This window comes from Argentina silus, assembly GCF_951799395.1.
Source record: "Argentina silus genome assembly, chromosome: 7".
Lineage (NCBI taxonomy): Eukaryota > Metazoa > Chordata > Actinopteri > Argentiniformes > Argentinidae > Argentina > Argentina silus.
The window spans coordinates 15,707,831-15,729,544 of NC_139661.1; the positions used below are offsets into that span (position 1 = coordinate 15,707,831).

Genomic DNA, 21,714 nt, shown 5'->3' on the forward strand with positions numbered 1-21,714 from the left:
TAGTCTACTGGAAAACAAACTAATTATGTTGTATTGCGTCTTCGTTCGTTGTCAATATCAATAACAACATCATCATTGACTTCAGTGTGAGTTTTATACTGCGGAGCAGGGCGGAATATGATCTCTCTGACAACACCAGCTCCGGCTGTCACAAGACCTAAATTGTGCCCTGCGTGTCACATGACAGCTCGGGAACCTCCTGACTCCGCTTCAGTCGATTGTTTTCTCGCACGGTCGCGGATATTGTTGCTGAAGGAAGATGGCGGAGCCTGAGGATAGAGAGCCGCCACCGCTGTCCGCAGATGCTGAACAGACTGACTTCACAGAGCTTGAGGATGGAGAGGACCTTTTTGTCAGTACGACCAATACCCTAGAGGTAAGAGCGATGCGGTCGACTTGCCAAACGCAACACGGGGCGTGATGCTGTTCATTGATAGAACAGAAGCCAAGTTAGGAGTGCTGTCAAGCGACCTTCCTTATGTGAGCTGGATGCTGCTAGATGTATGATAATGTCATACTACGGGAATTGTAGAGTGTTTGGATTAAAGCTATGCAACTAAGCCGCAATTGCAGTTAATTATCATTGTGAATAGACATTTTTGGCAAGCTCACTGTCCTGATAGCCAAGTACGCAAACAGGGAGGTGGTCTATTCAAGGGGATCATGTCTGCGTCTGACCAACGCATAAATACTGAAACCTCGTTTGCTCTCTACGCATTTGACTGTTTTCCGGGTGTACAACGCATCAGGTGATTGCCACAGGTGTGGCACAGCTTTGGTCGTCCTATCCTGCAACTAGGAAGCGTATAGATGTGGGATTAACTCCAAATGAGAAATTGAGCTGCTCACAGGCCTATTTTATTTCAATGGGCCATTCATTGGTGTGTAATGCACCAGAAAACATTGCACTCATAGAATTTATTGTGCACAATGTTGAGGCAACTATTCTGTGTTGTCAGGTCCCAGCAGGCCATCAGTTGGAGTGTAGTTTAGGCTTACTTGTCCTGCTAGATGACAGTTGAGGCCCTCATAGGCCTAGTATGTTGGTGGCTTTGAACAAGCCCTGAACATCTGCATTTGTAATCACACTGATGTCCTTGTGATGTGTTCAGCTCGTGTCTTATGAGCAGCAAGCTTAATGATTCTACCATATCAATTCACTGCTTTCAGGTATGTTCAAGTGGGTGGATGTAGGCTGTAGCTGAGGGATCAAAGGCCTATTGACACAACTGGTCACTGCAGAGTTGCACACACAGTGGTGATTTCATCTCACACAACTTGTAAGGAGGAAAGCTCTGTTGTAGCATAACAGCCAGTTTCTGGAAAACAGCTGTTACTTTTTAGGAAGTGTCATCACTGGTCAAAGTAGTAGTTGACCCTTTCTGAAATGTAGCACCACAGTTCCTGGTGTGTCAAGCCAGTCAGTCATAGACATCCCTTGAGGAGTTGTGAAAAGAACGCCAAGTGTGTTTATTACAAGGCCAGTCCTTGAGAACATCATATAAACAGGTGAACGTCCTATAAACAAATGAACAATGACGAACGTACACATTAACTAAGCTGACCTCTCTGCACTTTATAAGAGGAGTGGACCATGGTTAAGTGCACTTTTTATTGACCTACCTCCCCTCTCTGTCAGTTGGTCTATCCTCGCCTCCCTGGACAGGAAGTGGCAGGATCCTGCTCCAAGTTAGTCAATAAAGTAAAAGGGACACATTTCAATTTCGCAATGAGACCTTTAGGCTAGGCTACTTGCTGTTCAAATCAAAACCAGGGACAGGCCTAGGCTGTGTTGAATCAATCTGTTTTCAATCTGAAGTCTTTGAAGGCCTAGGCTAACACGTGACTTGTATAGGCCTAGTAACTGTAGTTCAATTGAGGTTAGGCTCACTATAGTTGTTTCATTTGTCAGAGTTGAACTCAGATTGTGAAGTCAGCAGCAAACAGTCGTTGATACCAAAGGAGAGTTTCCTGTCTCTTCTTCTCCCATCCTGTGCTGAGTCGTGAGGGAGGAAACGTCCCATTATCACTCCTGCTTCCTCTCCTTTCCCCTTACCTCAACTCTTTTCTCTGTCTCTTCCTCAATTGGAAAAACCTCAGGGCTTGATAGTAACAAGGAGGTGGTTGTTGAGTTTAAACAAGTGAAAATCACACAGCTTTGTTTACCTTGACTGTGGGTCACAGACAGACAGTACCCGTATCACTTTGAGTTTCACTTCTTCTAATGGAGACAGTAGCAGCTTAGTGCTTTGGCTATTTTTTAGGTCACAAACACCCTGATTGAAGGTCTTTTGGCTGAAACGTTGGTATCTTTTTAGATAAACGTGAAGTAGCAAGAAAACCTGTGTGGTCGTGTTTTTTTCTTTTTAAACTTTTCTCGGTTTATTGAGTCAACATCATTGTACACATGTGGAACATATATATAGATTGTGATGTTATACATTTGTCAAGTTAAATTTTTGACCTACTGTACCACTAGGGCATATATCGACATTGTCAAGGAAGTTGTGAGTTCATGATTTCTTTCATACATGATTCATATCCCTATTATTGCAGTATCTTCTTACAGCTGCACAGCATATTTCACTGGAAGTTGACACAGTTTTCCTGCAGCTCAGATATCTGTGGTGTGATTGGGTCATCTGAGGACATGTGATGGAACCGTGATGCAATGGTTACTTATTGTCTACAGGCTGCCAAATTGTTTTCCACCATTGAAAATATTGTATTAGGCATTTAGGCATATACGTTAAATCTTACTTTGCTGTTCCCTGGTTTTGATTCATGTGTTTAACTGTACAGCCAATTAACAAGTCGTGATTTGAATTTATTTTTGGGGCTTTCTCTATTTACTGAAAATAAACATATTTATTGACTTGCTGTTGTTTGTTTGGTTTGCAGTCGGACCTTTCATCTCCAGAACCAGCCAGTATGCCTGCAGAGGACATCAGCACCAACTCCAACGGACCCAAGCAAACCGACATCCTATTGGACGATGACACAGAGGATCTGTTTGCAGGTATTAATCACTCAACCTGTGAATGTACCTGTTCAAACAGCTCTCCCAGCTGGATGGATGTGGCCCTGGTCCTTACAATGTTGTTGCATGGCCTTGTACCTTAATTGCATTGCAATGGAGTGAGGAGCAGTCTCTACTGTATTCAACTTATTAAATAACAAAAAACACTCAACTCAACTAGGCTAATATGCAGTTCTAATGGAATTCCTATAGTAAGAGTTTTACCTCACAGGTATAAGAGGTGTGTTGACCATTGGGTGTGTGTGTGTGTGTGTGTCCACAGAGGCCACAGAGGAGGTGTCTCTGGACAGTCCCGAACGGGAGCCCATCCTGTCGGACGGTCCCTCCCCCGCCATCACCCCGGTAACGCCCACCACCATGATCACGCCACGGCTCACCCTGGGCAACGCCGACATGTTCGACACGTCCATGGATGAGGTAACGCACGGACATGGACACACAGACACAGACCATGCGATTGCTTTCCAATATGGCTGAAACACAAAAGATTTAAGTCTCACATGTACTTTTCAACACAAGCGCATACACACACACACACACACAAACACACACAATGTTGTGTTATATTTCTCATCATAAACATTTGGTTCATGTTGTTGTGTTGCCATGCAGATTGAAGAGGAGGAGGTGGCTGACCTCTTTGACATGCATATATCAGTGTCCGATCCGGAGAAAGTTGGTGAGTTAAAACCAACATGTTAACAACCATTAGACTGTATACAGTCTCTTCTTTGGTTAGGAATTACTACAGTTTGTGAACTATGATGTTTAGATGTACCTTTGCTGACAGAAATATGCTGATGGTTCAAAAGCAAGGCTCTTGACCCACTGACTTCCCATTTCGGGCCCTTCCGTTTCAGAAGTATTATTCTGACTCAAGCCTGCTCCTCTAACACAGCTTGGCTTTGCAGTATTCCCTATGGGAAAGTATACCAGTTGAGGCTAGTGGACGTAGAAATCGGAGGACGGGTTAATTGTAACGCATGGAATGGAATAAGGAATGGTGTGTGTGATACCATTCCTCATTCCGTTCCATGCATTACAATGAGCCTGTCCTCCAATTTCTACCTCCACCAGCCTCTCCTGCTGTCTACAGAGTGGTCTGGTGAAGTGTAGGACTGTTACAGCGTACGTACCAGGTGGTCAGAGGCTTGCTAACAGGTCATCACAGGAGAGGCTGCTCCTTCTAAAATCAATAGACCTTTAGAAACAGGACCTGCTGTTAGGTTAGCTCTGAGCTGCTGCTGGGAGCAGAGATCTAGCTGCTGTATTCCCTGGTTACAAACTGTATACTGTATCTGTAGTGTTTGAACTACCGGTGTACAGTATATCTCAGATTAAGAGACACAGATTAAGTATTCCAGTATATCTGTCTGGGCCTGTTTTCCCAGACACAGATTAAGCCTAATCCTAGACTAAAAAGCGATGTTAAAGGAGATTATCTATTGAAAATGGGATGTAGTCCAGGACTAGGCTTAATCTTGTGTTCAGGAAACCAGCCCTCTGTGTTTTATTCATTGCAATTGTTTTATTTATTTTGCTGTGATGTCAATTGTCCGTAAACTCAGATGGTGCATTAATGTGAACAATGTCCTGCCCCACACAACCAGTTTAAAGTATAGCGAGCTGAGCTGTAGTTGTGGGGATTTTGGTTAACGTTTGCTTATTGTTATTTTTCTCTTTAAGGCGATGGAATGAATGCGTACATGGCCTACAAAGTAACAACAAAAGTAAGGAAAAGGCTGTTCCACGTTGTAAGAGTTTCAAAACAATTTGTTTTGCAAAAACACTTTCAAAGAAAGGTTTATCTGAAGCTGACAGGCAGACTCAAGGGAAATGTTGAATTTATTGCCTATTATGTGTTCTCATGCAACTGTCCTTGAAATTATGTGATTATACACTATAAATCTGAAGATGGTTACAGTTATTATCATTAGTGAGTTTTATTACAGTGCTAATAGAATTATAATACTGTGTGAGCCAGTAAATTAAAAGCTGTAGGACAGTTTTGGAATTAAAAAGTAATCCCCCACCCCTGCCTTCCTTCGATTGTTGATATTTTCTTCTCCTCTCCTCTGCTATTTTCTCCTTCTCATTTCCTCTCCTCCTTTATTCCCCTCTCCCTCTCTCCCAGACCTCCATGACGATCTTCAACAGGAATGAGTTCTCAGTGAAGAGGAGGTTCAGTGACTTCCTGGGTCTGCACAGCAAACTGGGCTCCAAGTACCTGCACATAGGCTACATAGTCCCGCCCGCCCCAGAGAAAAGCATTGTGGGTAGGTGAACACCTTCCGGATCGTGGCTCTAAAAGTTATGATTTACTAAAACAAAATCATATTTTTTTTATGACTTCAGTGAATCTCTTTTATGGTAGTGTCATGGTAGTATAGTATGGTAGTATATAGCCCACAATAGCTCCTTTGTAATATTTTGTACGACTGTAGTAGTGTCGTCAAGAATAGTAAAAAGGATAGTGGATAGCCATATTATCCGGTCTGCATTAGGAGTCAGTGTCGTGCAGGCAGTGAACAGGTTCTTCTGTGTGTGTGTGTCTCTGTCCCCAGGCATGACCAAGGTCAAAGTAGGGAAGGAGGATCTGTCGTCCGCAGAATTTGTGGAGAAGAGAAGATCCGCTTTGGAAAGGTACAGAAGTCGACCGCTGAAAATCAATATTAAAGATTAATTAGTTTTCATGATCATTATGACACGTACATGGATACATGTTGCACACGTCTGTTTGCAGCAGGCAGCGATTCCTCTGGTGCTCAGGCTTGTTAGATGGGGATCTTGTCAGACCAGGCAGCCCTCATGTCTTACATTAAACTTTTACCTGAAAATCCCCCTCAGTCTAAAGAGCATCCTTGTTCTGCTCTTTTGTGGCCGAAAGGTTAACCAGAAATATTAGGTAAATAATTATCACAGGTGCTCCTGGGCTGAGCTGCTGTCAACATCAACACACACACACACACACACACACACACACACACACACACACACACACACACACACACTCAGGTACACACACACACACACACACACACACACACATATTGAGACACACACACACACTGATGTTTTCCTCCAGAGCTTTGTCCTATATGCTATCTTATGGACAACGCTCTCTGACACGGCTGGTATTCAGCTTTAGCCTGACATCTGCAGCCTGCCTGCCTGCCTGCCTGCCTGCCTGCCTGCCTGCCTGCCTGCCTGCCTGCCTGCCTGCCTCTTGCTGGTTTTGCGCGTTCTGATGAAGGGAATAAAAATGAACGTTAAGTGAGCCGCGGCTGACATTTGTCTGCCCTTTTTATCAGCCGGTTGATTGACATGAAGGTCAGTGTTTACGAGAGCGCAGGATGTCAGCTCCGAGACCTCAGTGGGAAAAGAACTGGATCCTGATGGCTAACACTGTTCATTTACACTCTGACTAGTAACGCCGGGTTTAATGCAAACGCGTAACAGTAGTGCAGCTTTCCACATTTCATAACAACAAGAATGTGAATCACAAATCAGTTGTTTGGTATTGTTTTATTTATTTCCCCATAAACCCTTACTTCTGTATTGACTATGTCTTGGTGGTTATGATATACAGTATAATGATGGCTCTTCCTCAGGTCGCTGCTGTAAAAGAGAACATTTTTCTCAGTCAACTTACCTGGTAAAATAAGGGATAAATTAAATTAAAATAGAATATAAATTATTTGTTGTTCTCCACAGGTATCTGATGAGGACAGTGAAACACCCCATCCTGCTGAAGGACACTGATGTCATGCAGTTCCTGGAGAGTACAGAGGTACGGACACACACTCTCACCTACGTCTTTTAACCAATTCAAAATGGCTGAAATTTACTTAAGTTAATTTGAGTTAGGGCTGTCAGTCGATTAAAACAAAAAATGTGTTCATTAATATTTTCCTATTAGTTGATGAATCTACTAATTAATCTAATTTGGAAAATTCACCTAAAGTGGTGCTTAAGCAATGAGTGGGGAGTAAAATATACATTACAAATTAACAATGAAAAAAGTGTGGATAGCCCTTCCCATTCCCATGGATGAGGACAAGAGGGTGCGTATTGCTTGAATCGAGCTTCCTTGATAAAACTCTCTTGTGTACTCCATGTCACTCATTCTAGGTTTAACTTCTTGTTCTTGGTCTGATATATAGAAATCAGATTAATTTGGGGAAAAAAATTGTTGTCAACTAAAGCATTCATCGATTAATCTGTACAGCCCTAGTTAACATTTTCCTTAATTTCATTGTCCTTTATAAAAAAACACTCTGATGTTTATAAGTGATAACCATCTTCTTATAAATAGTTAGGTGGTATACCAATAACAGACATCGGGGTTGGGGTCAATTTGATGTAAAAAAAACTTATTTAGTTATTTAGGTTTATTGAGCAATAAGTAATTGCCCTATCTGCAGTCATTGAATTGTAATTTCACTTTACTTCCTGAATTGACTGAATAGAAATTCAACTGACCCCAACCCTAGACAGACATGTCAGTGGTGTGAAACTGCCTGGTCGTGTCACCGCTAACAAATCCATACGTTCCTACTTCCTCCCAAATAACGCTCTTCATCCCGGGGTAATGGAATGCAACGCTCCGACTCCAGGATAAATGGTCGGGAGGAATTGAAAGCTATTTTTGCTCCTTTTCTCGTCCCCCTCTGTTCGTTCCCCTGCTCCTTTTCCCTGGGAGAGTTTTCCCAGTGAAATGCATTAGATGAGATGCGGCAGCATTGAAATCTATGGGAGTGGAGAAAACCCCACACTGCCTCCCGGCGCGACGTTCCCTGCGGGATGGGGCCGGAGCGCCAGCCTGTTAACCGGTTTGTTTGCCCTTATTTGTCATTTTCTCCCAGCTGCCTCGCGCGGTTAGCACCCAGGCGCTGAGCGGAGCCGGAATATTGAGGATGGTAAACAAAGCGGCAGAAGCTGTCAACAAGATGACAATCAAGATGAATGAATCGGATGCGGTGAGGACTGATTTCTGGACTTGAATAATGAGACGAATTAATGAGCCTCTCAGCTTGAATCCTAAGGTTGTGTGGTACAGGAGAGGAGGGGGGAGGGAGGGAGGGAGGGAGGGAAGGAGAGGGAGGAGAGGGAGGAGGAGAGGAGATGGGGGAGGAAAGAGGGAGGAGAGGAAAGGAGAGGGGGGAAGGAGGGAAGAGGGGAGGAGAAGAAGGTAAAGGAGAGGGAGGGTGGAGGAAAGATAGAGGAGAGAAGGGAAGGGACACAGACAAGAGGCCTGGGAAGAAACGATAGCGATGTTGTTATTATTATTATTATTATTATTATTATTATTTTACACTTCATTGCAGTCTATTACATGTGTTTAGTATATAATATATCCAGCTAAAAGCATTTCATTGAAATGTTTGTCATATTAAAGCATTTTACTTATGGAGACCTAGTTTGCAAGGCCTGTTTTTCACCATAAGTAGGTTGAATGTAAAACAAAGCATGTAGCACATGTTTGATCAACATTGAGGCATTTCTTTACTTACTAATTAGTTATTATGTTCAATGTACAATCCTTTTGAAGTCTGTGGAAAAACACCATCTTCTGCTTGACTGTATTATTTTGAACTTCTGATTCAGCATGTGATGTGACTATGGTAGTATGTTTTTTTTGTCTTGTGAACTGTACCAATGGTTTGTTGTGACTGAGGTAGTATATGTTGCCTTGTGAACTGAACCAACAATGTATTGTGACTAAGGTATGTTTTGTGATGTAAATTGAACCAATGAAGTTCATATATTCTGTGTTCAGTGGTTTGAAGAGAAGCAGCAGCAGTTTGAGAACCTCGACCTGCAGCTGAGGAAGCTACATGCCAGTGTTGAGTCTCTGGTCTGCCATAGGAAAGGTAACAACAACTATACTCTATGTACTGTACCTGGGGAGGCTGGTGGAGGTAGAAATCGGAGGATAGCTCATTGTATGATTCCATTCCATATTCCGTTTTATGCATTACAATGAGCCCATCTTCCGATTTCTACTCCACTGATATACTATGCTATAATCTATATTGTGGGCAGTACAGCTGTGCTATCCAGTGTGGAGTCTCTGGTCTGACACTCCTTTGTAAATGAGTCCTGTCTCTGTACCCAGTGTACAATAGCATACTCTGTACTCTACACGCTACAATTGTGTGGGGTGTCTTGGGTGTATTGTCTGTAAGTAAAGTACGACTCACTCTCACACTCACTCTCTCCCCCCTCCCTCCCTCCCCCTTCCCCCAGAGCTGTCGGTGAACACGGCGTCCTTCGCCAAGTCGGCGGCCATGTTGGGGAACTCTGAGGACCACACGGCATTGTCGCGGGCGCTGTCCCAGCTGGCGGAGGTGGAGGAGAAGATCGACCAGCTGCACCAGGACCAGGCCTACGCCGACTTCTACCTGTTCTCCGAGCTGCTAGGGGACTACGTACGCCTCATCACCGCCGTCAAGGTTAGCCCCCCCGAACACGTGGCCTATTGGTGCTCTGATAGGACTGTGCTATCCCGCTGAGCTAAAGCTCAGGGCATTAGTTCGGAGGGCTAGAAAAAGTCATACGGTGTCAGGCAAGCAAGGGGATACCCAAACCAACTCTGTTACCCCCTTTATAAAGGCCTCATTTCATGCATTGCTTAACTTAAGTGTGGTTTCCAATGTAATAAAGCCACTTCCAATTCAAATCATTTGAACTGTGTGTTTAGCAGAGAACACATGTGCTAAGCCCATCCTAGTGTATGTTCCTATAGGGTGTTTCTGACCGCTAAGCCCATCCTAGTGTATGTTCCTATAGGGTGTTTCTGACCACTAAGCCCATCCTAGTGTATGTTCCTATAGGGTGTTTCTGACCACTAAGCCCATCCTAGTGTATGTTCCTATAGGGTGTTTCTGACCACTAAGCCCATGTATGTTCCTGTCCCCTAGCGTGTGTTTGACCACTAAGCCCATGTACGTTGTATGTTCCTCCAGGGTGTGTTTGACCACAGGATGAAGACCTGGTCCAAGTGGCAGGACACACAGCTTCTGCTGCAGAAGAAGAGAGAGGCGGAGGCCAAGCTGCTGTTTGCCAACAAGCCTGACAAGCTGCAGCAGGCCAAGGACGAGATCAAAGAGGTAGGAGGAGGGGGCGCCTCACAGACTGGACACAAACAGCGCTGGCTTACTAGACGGAAATTATTCCTGATTCTTGACTCAAATGCCTGGTGTATATTAGTTCAGGACTAGGCGTGATTCAGCGGAAGCTGGTGGAGGCAGAAATCGGAGGAGAGGCTCATTGTAATGCATGGAATGGATTACAATGCATTACAATGAGCCTGGCCTCTGATTTCTACCTCTATCAGCCTCCCCTGGTGTAATCCAGGTCTGGAAAACTGCCCCCAGAAGTTGAGATGAAGACAAGAATGTCACAAAATTACAAAGGTGGACATTAAAGTGACATTATTAAGTTGCGGTGTTAAACACTGTTATTCAGGAGAGGTTGTCTCGTAAATTGTTTCAACCTTCACTAAATTCAAAAGGACACTCACACATCTGAGCTGTCTTTGTTGCAGGCGCAAGGTAACAGTTGAATAACATGAAAGAAAAGAGAAACCTGCACACTGCTCCTGCTAGTATCACTGTTCTTTATATAAGCTCTACGTGTCTGCCTCAGAGGTCTGACGAAGGCCAAGATCGATATGTAAAGCTTAAATAAAGAGCAGTCATACTAGCAGGAGCGGTGTGTGGGTTTCTCTTTCCTTTCAACCTTGACTACATTCAAAGAGCACACCAAGGGCAGGGCAGCACTCAGAACATCAGCTGTATTTCATTTGACACACTAGACTAGATCAGAGTGTTCTATAACGAAGAGTGGCGCCAATGAAGGGGTCCATTTTCTATTGGCCGACGCCAAAAGGTTCCTTTACATCATACCAACGGAGCATGTTGCCAGGCAACTGATTGTTAGTCCACTAAAAATCAATTAGTCCAAGTGGGTAAATTAGGGAGTTTAACCAGGAAGTTATATAGAACTATTTGAAGATCATTGGCACCAGTCTTCTAATTTACCGGACTAGACTAGACTAGAGTTGTTGCACATTCTCATAACTAATCTCTAATTCATGTCCTCCAGGGGAGGCTGGTGGAGGTAGAAATCGGAGGATGGGCTCATTGTAATGAGTGGAATGGTATCAAACACACCAGCCTCTCCTGCACGAGAGTTGTTGCATGTTCTCATAACAAACCTCATTCATGTCCTCCTGACTGGGTGTTCAACTTGAAGGTGGAATGTTTTTATCGGTAGTCGCTCTCCTAGACGTAGCTTAGCAACCAAAGCATAGTCTGTGTATTGTTTTGCTAAAAAAATGTGTCTTTGTTGTTTTCTGGTGATCTCATCATTCAACTTGACCCTCTTTTTGGCGATTTGCTTTTTTGGAAAATGTATTATACTAATATTGTTAGATGCAATCATCATATTTTCCATTGCTTATAACAATGCCCTCACAACATGTCATTCACTAAAAGGTATTTCTTCATCAAACTGTCATTACAATAGCTTCATGAGAACACTCTTGAGTTACTCTTTCAGTAAACTCCCTCTCCCTCCCCCTCTCCTTCTGCCCTACCTCCCTACCTCCCTCCCTCCCTCCATCCCTCTCTCCTACTGTCCCTCTCTCTCCCTCCCTCCATCCCTCTCTCCTGCTGCCCCTCTCCCTTTCTCCCTACCTCCCTCTCTCCCTACCTCCCTCCCTCCCTCTCTCCTACTGTCCCTCTCTCTCCCTCCCTCCATCCCTCTCTCCTGCTGCCCCTCTCCCTTTCTCCCTACCTCCCTCTCTCCCTACCTCCCTCCCTCCCTCCCTCCCTCTCTCCTACTGTCCCTCTCTCTCCCTCCCTCCATCCCTCTCTCCTGCTGCCCCTCTCCCTTTCTCCCTACTGTATGTGTGTTCATTCATTTGCTGACATCATGAAGTAAAAAAAAAAAAAATCTACTTTTTTCCCTGATGAATTAGACACACAATTCAGACACAAGTTATTTAGTTTTCATGAAGCAGATCTAAGAAATACTTTGCTTAGAAAGTTTGATACTGAAATTTGACAAATGCTGGAACCATACTGCCCCCTCTGGTCAGTGATGAGTACTGCAGACAGCTTCCCACTATGATGGGTCATGGTAGTTTTTAAAATAAAATGTTTTATAACAATACCATGTTACTGGTGATATTCCTAGACAGAATATTCTTTAAGTTGAAAATGTACTTTTTCCACACATGGACATGACAGGGTTTAATTCCTGAAACCTCCGTAGCACTAAGATTATCTATCCATACGTTACCTACAATCTTAGTGCTACGAAGCTATTCTGGAACGTCACTGAAGACTGTGTTAGATGCTAGCTGCTTGGCTGTGTGCCTGGGCCCATTCACTCTGCCCTCCAGAGGAATCATACACCCCTCTCTAGCCCGCCGCCTGTGTTTTGGCTACAGTGACTTCATGTTTGGATTACTTTGAGCACAGAGCATTTCCAGCCTCTATAATTTCTGCATTTCCCTTTGCCATGCCCTCCAACCAGGAGATAGAGGAGGTAGGACCCTGAGCTACGCTTCTTTCTTTCTTTCTTTCTTTCTTCCCTTCATCATTCTGAGTTCTCTCTGTTGCATCACACAGCTGCACCCAGCCAAGTGCCTTGTCTGTGTCACATGGCTATGATGTTTGTCAAAAGAGCCTTTCACCATTGGAACCTACAGTATGATATCAATAGACAAATGAACGATTCAAATTAGCGATTCTTCGCTTTGGGATGGAAAATTATGATTTGGGTGAGAGTGAGAGTTGCACATATGATAGTGTTGAATATATATATATATATATATATATATATATATATATATATATATATATTATAAATATTTAAAAATTGATCTAAAGAAATTGAACCATTATACTGTGTCCATGTGAATCTAACTTACATATACAAGCACAAGATTGTTTGTATTTGTAAGAGTAAAAACTGTCTTGCCTTAATTTCCTAATTCAAACCATTGTTTTGTTTTTTTATTAATTAATTGCTTCACCATTTTAATATGCTAATTTATCATTATCCAGTGTACACTTTACCCCATTGGTCCTCTTGAGAATGTTAATATCTTCATTTCAATCTCAATTCATTTTCTCAGTTGTAACTGACTAGTATAGTCCTATTCATAGTACAGTAACTGACCAGTAACAGTATATTTACAGGTTACGTAGTACATACAGTAAGTTTAGTCCTGTAGTGTATAGGCATGTAGCAGGGGAGGCTGGTGGAGACGGAAATTGGAGGACGGGTTCATTGTAATGCATGGGACGAAATGAGGAATGGTATCAAACACGTGTGTTTGATACCATTCCTCATTCCTTTCCATGTATTACAATGAGCCTGTCCTCCGATTTCTACCTCCACCAGCCTCCACTGGCATGTAGTGTGTACTCGTTTGTAGGCAAAGAACTTCCCCTGAGAGAACTTGTCATTTTGTCTCTTCAGTTGGAGGCGAAAGTCCAGCAAGGAGAGAAAGACTTTGAGCAGATTTCAAAAAACATCCGGAAAGAACTGAGCAGATTTGAGGTATGTATAGTAGACAATGAAGTCAATGAAATGTCAGTAAGGTTGAAGAGGTTTTAGGAGTGGAGCCGCAATGACCATCAAACACCCTCAGTGTATTTCTATACAGTGCATTCGGAAAGTATTCAGACCCCTTAACTTTTTCCACATTTTGTTATGTTACAGCCTTATTCTAAAATGGATTTTATTTGTAATAAATTAGCAAGCATTTCTAAAAAACGGTTTTTGCTTTATCATTATGGGGTATTGTGTGTAGACTGATGAGGGGAAAAAATGAATTTTAATCCATTTTAGAATAAGGCTGTAACATAACAAAATGTGGAAAAAGTTAAGGGGTCTGAATACTTTCCTAATCCACTTATGTTTAAAGATTTTGCTGGTAAAGTGATTGAATCATAATCAAAGAATACCATGACAACAAAGCTATTTGGGGACAAACATAGCAAGTTTGTATTGTAAATATAGCCATTTTAGCAATTTTTAAGATAAGATATTTTTCTTTGATATTTGAGACGTGTGCTGGTAGAAATAACCTGGCAAACATAACCACTCATTAACAGCTGCAAATCGATTTTTTTAAATAAATCTTCTAACCTGCGCAGTTTTTCCACACTGTTTCTGGGATGATGGGGACACTAGTCAATTGTAATACTGTGGAATCAAGTTTGACAGCCAAATATGAACATTTCCATGTCAGTTTTGTGCGGTGAATGTTTGTTTGGGTGTGCGTCATGAGGAGGAGTAACATATGGGAGTGTTAAACTTCTGAAATAATTAGAAACAAATTATTTTCTTGTTATTCTGTCTAAGCTGTGTGGCTATGTTTCTCTGTTTACAGAAAGAGCGGGTGAAGGACTTCAAACTTGTCATTATCAAATACCTGGAGTCGCTGGTTCAGACACAACAACAGGTACGGTCAGCTAGGACAGCTCATCCGTGTTATGGACTCGTATTGTTATTAATGTGAGGAGGCCTGAGTGTCATTTTAGTTAAATAATTAGTGATTGATCTTACTTGCTGAAATATAGATTTATTGACTGGGAAATGTGCACTTTAATATCACAAAAATGTGTTAATGTGAATGTGTCAGTAGCATTGCCATGGCTCAAAGATCCATACTAAATCATTAATGATAACAGACGAAATTAATAATTAATTAATTAAGTCATTAATTCATTCAGTCATTCATTCATTCATTTATGACTGTCGTTTGTCCTTTGTACCACAGTTGATAAAATATTGGGAGGCGTTCTTACCAGAAGCCAAAGCTATCGCATAACGGACGTCCCACGTCGACCTGTACCCGCACCCCCCGTCCGTCCGCCGCCCCCCCCCCCACCCCACCCCCTCCTCCACCCACCTGCACCCCCAGTCTGATGATCACACTCTTCCTTTTGTTTACGTCCAAATCACACACCTTCGACAGGATGCACGCACGGAGGAGAAAACAAAATCAACTTTGACTTGCAAATGAAACCACTGTTAATTTCACCTGTTAGCTCACATTACATTTACATTTTTTTACAGTTAGCTCGCCTGGCTGCACCCCCCATCTGTTCTTCTGCCTTGTCAGCGTCTCACGAACGAGACACCCGTCCTTTTCTGGGGGTCACACTGCACTTGAACCCCTACGCTCTTCTTATGAAGTGTTATGCAGTGTCATGTACAGTAGCCTTTATAAACATTCATGGAGCCTCATAGTTGCAGACTCATACAGAGAATTATGAAACTTAAGGGTTTAAACGCAAAAGGCACAAATTGAGAATGTATAAAAGTTCCGGAGCCTCTTGCACCTCCTCCCTTTAGCATACTGTTTCATAAGGCTCTGACGCTATGATGCATCTCTACGGTCCTATGAATATGTCATAAGGCTTTATAACGCTTCATAAGGGTGTGCGTCATGTAAAGTGTCCCCCTCCTGTCTGTAGACATTTGCCCCCAGGACTGTGAGAAGGGACTAAGGCCATAATTCAGTCAATTGTCGATATGGCGTCTCCAGGATAACGCGAAAACATGATTCTTCTTGCGTGTCAACCCTGAATGTGTGGATTTATGTCCTCAACCATACCATGCCTACAGTGTCAAACTGAAACAATGTTACTGCATTTTTTTAAATTGAACATGCTCTCTTGCCTCACAATAGGAATCGTAGTTTTGAGTTATCCTGAATATTAGACTATCTGCACTGGGTTGAATTAGGGTCTTCGTCCCTGTTTCAATCAAACACTACTGCTCAGTCTTATTTTCCAGTATGATTTTTTGTATTGTTTATTTTGCCACCTGATTGCAATGATTGAAGATTTGAGTTTGATTGACTGACTGATTGATTTGTTTTATTGTCTCATTTTAATGCCTTCATGTCTAAATAGATTTTGTTTTTAACTGTAATCTTTTGTTTTGACTTTACATTCCTTTGCCGCAAACATTTGAGTACTTTAATTCTATAATAAAGGAATGTATCTCAGTATTGGGTTGCAATGTTTAGCTTTTTTTTGTCAGGTCTTATATCTGAGAGAGAGGGAGAGAACTGGGAGGGGGAGAGAGAGAAAAAGAAAGAGAAAGAGAGAGAGAGGGAGATGGATAGATGGAGAGAGAGAGGGTGAGAGTAGAGAATCTTTATCACTTGACCAACATACCATGGCTGTAATTGACTTATCAGCTACAGCATCAATTCACTATGTAAACCACATGATCTTAGCAGATTTCTCAGTGATCTCATTACATGTCCAGTTGTTCACATGACATATATAATGCTGAATAAAACACTTGTACTGTACCAGTAGAGGTAGAAATCAGAGGACAGGCTCATTGTAATGCATGGAATGGAATCAGGAATGGTATCAAACACACGTGAGGGGAGATTGGTGGAGGTAGAAATCGGAGGACGGGCTCATTGTAATGCATGGAATGGAATGAGGAATGGTATCAAACACGTTCCATTCCATGGAGCCCGTCCTCCGATTTCTACCTCCGCCAGCCTCCCCTGTACTAACCCTAACCAAACAAGCAGAGTGGCCAAGCCACAACTCGGTTCTTATTGGCCGACGTCAAAGGTCTCCTGAGATATCTCCAACGCGATTGGACGGCTTTGGAATCCAGCGACTCCTGAATCACCCTCACCTCTGACACGTCCTGTCAAGCGTTCACAACTCTGAATGCATATACATCTCCCGAACGCTGTCAAAAAGTCCACCGCGCAGCGCTTTGCATTGAGGCTGTCACCCTATTGACAAGCTGTCATATTTAGTCACTGCTTAGGTTCTGTCTGTGAAGAGGAAATTCATATCTGGGTCTTATTATGAGAGACAGGCAGTGTGTCCCCTCCGTGGGGCTTGGATGTGAGGGGACTGTGTCACTGCTGATAGCCCTCAACACAGCGCTTTAACAGGGAATCACCACGGCGAGTTTTATACTGTTCAAAAACAGGTGTTTCCAATAGAAACACATTTTGCTAGCCTTATATGGTAATGTGATATAAGGCAGGAGAGTCTTAGTCAAAAGGGACGAGCAGAGAGAAGCCTGTTGAGACAGAGGATACACTCAGGAAAAACTCCCGTTGTTCTCCTTGTTTTAACACATATATTTACTATTAAACTGTTTCAGTGTGATTTTATTGTAATTAAATCAAGGCCCCCCCCCCCCAACTTCTATATCTGGGTGAAATGTTTCCATCGATTGTAGATATATAATTATATCTACTATTAATAGAGTAGATATATAATTATTCATACATACAATGTCAATAACATTATTCAATTGTCCATCATTTGTGCGTGTAAATAGTGCATGTTTAGTTTCAAGTTTCATTGTAGCAGAGTCACTGTGATCTCCTGGATACGTATAGCATTAGATAAGCATATTCTGCCTCCTATAGGTCAAACCTTATCCTGACATCACAGGCTGTTCACCGCTGGTTTACAATAATGTAGGGACATTTATTATGACTCATCAATTACACAAAAAACAACCTGAGTGTCTCTCTATGTTTTCCCTGCGCTGTTTTAACACTCCCTCAGCAGCCGTGTGTGTGTGTGTGTGTGTGTGTGTGTGTGTGTGTGTGTATACACACTATAACACAAGAGTAAAAAAGAACAGAATGAACAAAAAGCTATAGAACAGATAAAAATGTTGTCTAGCGAAGACTTTATTTATCATATCCCCAAATAGCAGTGTTATGGTGTGTTGTGGTCAAAATACAGTGACCTTACTTGATCAAGTACACCCCCAGCCCGCAGATAAGGAAAGCTATATAATAGAGTTACACTGAAAGGAGTGTACTGTAATTATTTGTGCCCTGTCAAGAGAAGGCCTCTGGATCCCCTAGCGATTCAAATCTGAGGGCTCTACGTACAGGAGGAAACTAACCCTTGCCAACGTGAGACAAATATCACCCAGCTCCTGCGACATGGCTGAAATTGCACCAGTTTGTCATGCACACCCCTGCCAGCTCGACCAAAAAATATAATTTGCTTGCAAATGTCCTCTTCTCTTCTATCCTCCTCTCCTCCTCTCTTCTATCTTCCTTTCCTCCTCTCCTCCTCTCTTCTATCTTCCTCTTCTTTTCTTCTCCTCCACCAACCCTCGACTAGGTTGTTCTACTACGTCTGCGTGGTCAAACATTTGTCTTCTCACGGTCTCCATCAGTAAATAATTATCACTCTTGCTGTGTTTTATTTATCCACAAGATCAGGACGATATGGAACGTGATCTTGGAGAAAAATATACATTTCAAAGAATATGAATGTGCTGTTGTGTACCTATGCAAGATTGTAGATATTACATAATGTGTGATTTTTTTCCCACGGATTTCAATGTCATTCCTGTTGTGCAAAATGTGTGTTGGTTTAACCTGCCTGCCCATTGCATAGATGTTTCAATACCTTTTACATTCATAGTTGCACAGGCTGACAATACAGTACAGATTATTCAAAAGAGGTCTCAATAGGCATACCAAAAAGGGATATCAATTGTATAGTATATGTAAGAAATTGTAAACAATTATGCTGCAAATATTATTTGTTTGACCTTGAAAGTAGCATTACACTGTATATAAATAAAGACTATTACTACAGAAATGATAGTAAAAACATTGTTCGTCCTGACTTTGCACTCCGAAGCAGAGAGAATGTCTAGCTAGCTCCCCCAGCCAACTCAGTGATAGATTACACGATATCAGAGTTTCCTGATTTCGCAAATTTCTATGAAATCTGTCTTGAGTTCATGTAGTAAAAGATAAGAGGGTGGATGAAGTTCACACCCCAATAGTATTCATTTCTTTCTCTTATCTGTTGATACCACAGCTCCTTCTGAGCCCGCCGATGATCTTTTGCCTACTCATTTTGTGCCTCTATGAGAAATGACCCCCCCTGGTTCCCTGTGGCGGGGTGTTGGTGTGTTCAGTTCCAGGCGTAATTCCTCTGCTCAGTGAGCCAGTGGCCCTCTCCTCGCGGGGGTCGTAGGGGTCAGGAGAGATGAGCCCAGATAACCTCCACGGCCGTGATACTCACCGCTCCCTCTGTTCTGGGTGAATGCAGAAGATGTGTGATATTATCCATACGAGGGTGACTATGATATTATCCATATAGGTGACTATTAAACCAGGGTTCAATCTGCTCTTACAAATAAGAGGGTCAACGCTGGAACACTGTTTTGTGTGTAAGAGGGGCCACAGCGTTTACTGTATAAAGGAGTTCTGGTGTTTAGTTTGAGAGCGTCTGAACTTAGAGTCTCACCACTTAGGATGATACAGGGCTGGTTTCCCGGACATAGATTCAGCTTAGTCCTGGACCAAATAACATTTTCAATAGAAAATCTCCATGGAAGATGCATTTGGGCTAAACCTGAAGGAAATCGGCCCATTAAGTTAGGTACTGCCATACACCAGAAACTAGTGTGTTGCTGGAATTATCTCAATAGTAAAATAATGTAGAGCAGAGTACTCTTAGTCAAATAACAACAAAGTTATTAAGAGATTTAGAGATTTTTATCAATTATTTTAGGGTCGTCCATGTCTTCTCAACACACACACATTTCAATTGCCGTTCTGTTTGCGGAGGATTCTGTTTTAGGCAAATGTTACAGTTGATATATTTGAAATTTAGAAGCCTTGTTCATAAGCTAATTTGTTGAAACAATTAAGGCTCTCTCATTTCTGGAGCATTTGTTTTCATGATTACATGTCACCACTCAATTGCTTCAGACAGTAACGCCAACATGGCCATTCAGGGACCGACCACTAGATCTTCTTCAAAGCACTCCCTTGTTTTAAGATTCCTTAAAAAAAACATTGATTGTTCTAGCAAAATGACTTCCTGTCCGCTCCGTAATGATTATGCAGATAGCCCAACCTTTCCCTCTGACTGGTCCTCCCAGGGGGACCGGTGCCACTGTCACACAGGCACGTCCTTTCCTCTGGTGCTTACTTGGTCTTTTTATTAATTTGTCCATTTGTATCTATCCAACTCTCTTTTTTTTTTAAAGTAGATAGAGTGTTCCTCTTTTATGGGTCGCTCTGAGGGAAAGAAGGGGTTTTGGTAAGGGGGATGTTTTAGAAGGACACAAAGTGAATCCCAATATGACAGAGTGGTAAATGTGTTAGTAATGCACACCGCCTCCGCCTCCTTTCTGTGACACTCACTGTTGATATTATCATGATGATAACACGTCTAAGACGTCTGGAATATTGACAGCGCCCGTTTCACAATATCTCTACTTTTCTTTTTTCTTTTTTTTCTTTTTTTTTCGTACTCCTTCCTCTCTCCTTCAGACTGTTTTTCCTTTCATATCAAGTTTTTTCCGCCACTTGATTTTATTTGACAGAAAATATTCCTCAGCACCACAAATGCCACTGTGAATCTCAGTGACGGCAGACGTTATTGATCGGAGGCATTTGCATACATAAATCTATTGGCGATCTGACACTTGCCAATATTTCGCCACCCTGAGAGCAGTGGTGCTGACTCCTGCATGGTCACATTATCATTGGTGATGGGGCTTTTATGAACTCTGACAGTTTCTGCTCACTGTCTGCTTATGGCCTTAGTGGCAGTTAGCCTTCTGAGTAAACACTGTATGCTTCTCTGCTCTTTCCATTAAGATTAATTGTTCTACTAAGCTACATAGCGTAGATAGATCTTATCAGATACATAGTTTGTTGCTGTTGTAGTTGATGATGATATTTTGTATCTTTAATGAAACCTGACAGTTTTTCTTCACTGTCTGCTTAGAAAGCCTTGGCTTAGCACCAGTTAGCCTACTGTATATGCTTCTCTGCTCTTTTCATTAAGATGAATTGTTCTACTAAGCTACAGTGTAGAGAGATATTAGAAGATAGATTTAACTAGATCATCATGTTGTCGTTGATGATGATATTCTGTATCTTTTATGAACTCTGACAGTTTCTGCTCACTGTCTGCTTACAAGGCCTTAGCACCAGTTAGCCTACTGAGTAAACACTGTATGCTTCTCTGCTCTTTGCATTAAGATGAATTTTATTAAATACATAGATTGTTGTTGATGATGATATTTGTTCATGTTTTATGAACTCTGACAGTTGCTCTTCACAGTTCGTTTAGAAGGCCTTAGCTTAGCATCAATTAGCCTACTGTTGTTACTGTATGCTTCTCTGCTCTTTCCATTAAGATGAATTGTTCTATTAAGCTACGTAAAGTAGATAGATATTTGTAGATAGATGTTATTAGATACATAGATTATTGCTGTTGTTGTTGTTGATGATGATATTTGTTATCTTTTATCAACTCTTGACAGTTTCTCCTCACTGTGTCCGCTTCTCAGTGTACATATGCTTCTCTGCTCTTCCCATGAAGATGAATTGTTGTACTAAGCTACAGAGCTGATCTTTTAGATATTCGTAGATAGATTTCATTAGATACTTGGATTGTTGTTGTTGTTGGTGTTGTTGATAATGATATTTGTTCATCTTTTATGAATTCTGACAGTTTGTCCTCACTGTGGCCTCAGCAGCAGTTACAGTAGCCGACTACTGTATTAGTTTCTGCTTCTCTGCTCTCTGTATTGAAATGAAAAGCAAAACTATACAAGGCCGATCTATTATTAGATATATACAGTAGATTGTTGTT

At 42.1% G+C, this 21,714-nt stretch overlaps 1 protein-coding gene across 1 annotated transcript; it reads left to right on the forward strand.

The window, feature by feature from the left end:
- The first annotated feature begins 203 nt into the window (after nucleotides 1-203).
- On the forward strand, nucleotides 204-16,082 carry snx2 (sorting nexin 2). Its single transcript, XM_083673206.1, has 15 exons — nucleotides 204-376; nucleotides 2,902-3,019; nucleotides 3,303-3,457; nucleotides 3,653-3,719; nucleotides 4,727-4,770; nucleotides 5,175-5,316; nucleotides 5,605-5,683; nucleotides 6,755-6,830; nucleotides 7,906-8,019; nucleotides 8,820-8,913; nucleotides 9,290-9,495; nucleotides 10,009-10,152; nucleotides 13,538-13,618; nucleotides 14,454-14,525; nucleotides 14,844-16,082. The coding sequence occupies exons 1-15, from the start codon at nucleotides 260-262 to the stop codon at nucleotides 14,892-14,894; spliced, it is 1,560 nt and encodes a 519-aa protein (XP_083529332.1). The 5' UTR covers nucleotides 204-259; the 3' UTR covers nucleotides 14,895-16,082.
- The last annotated feature ends 5,632 nt before the right edge of the window (nucleotides 16,083-21,714 follow it).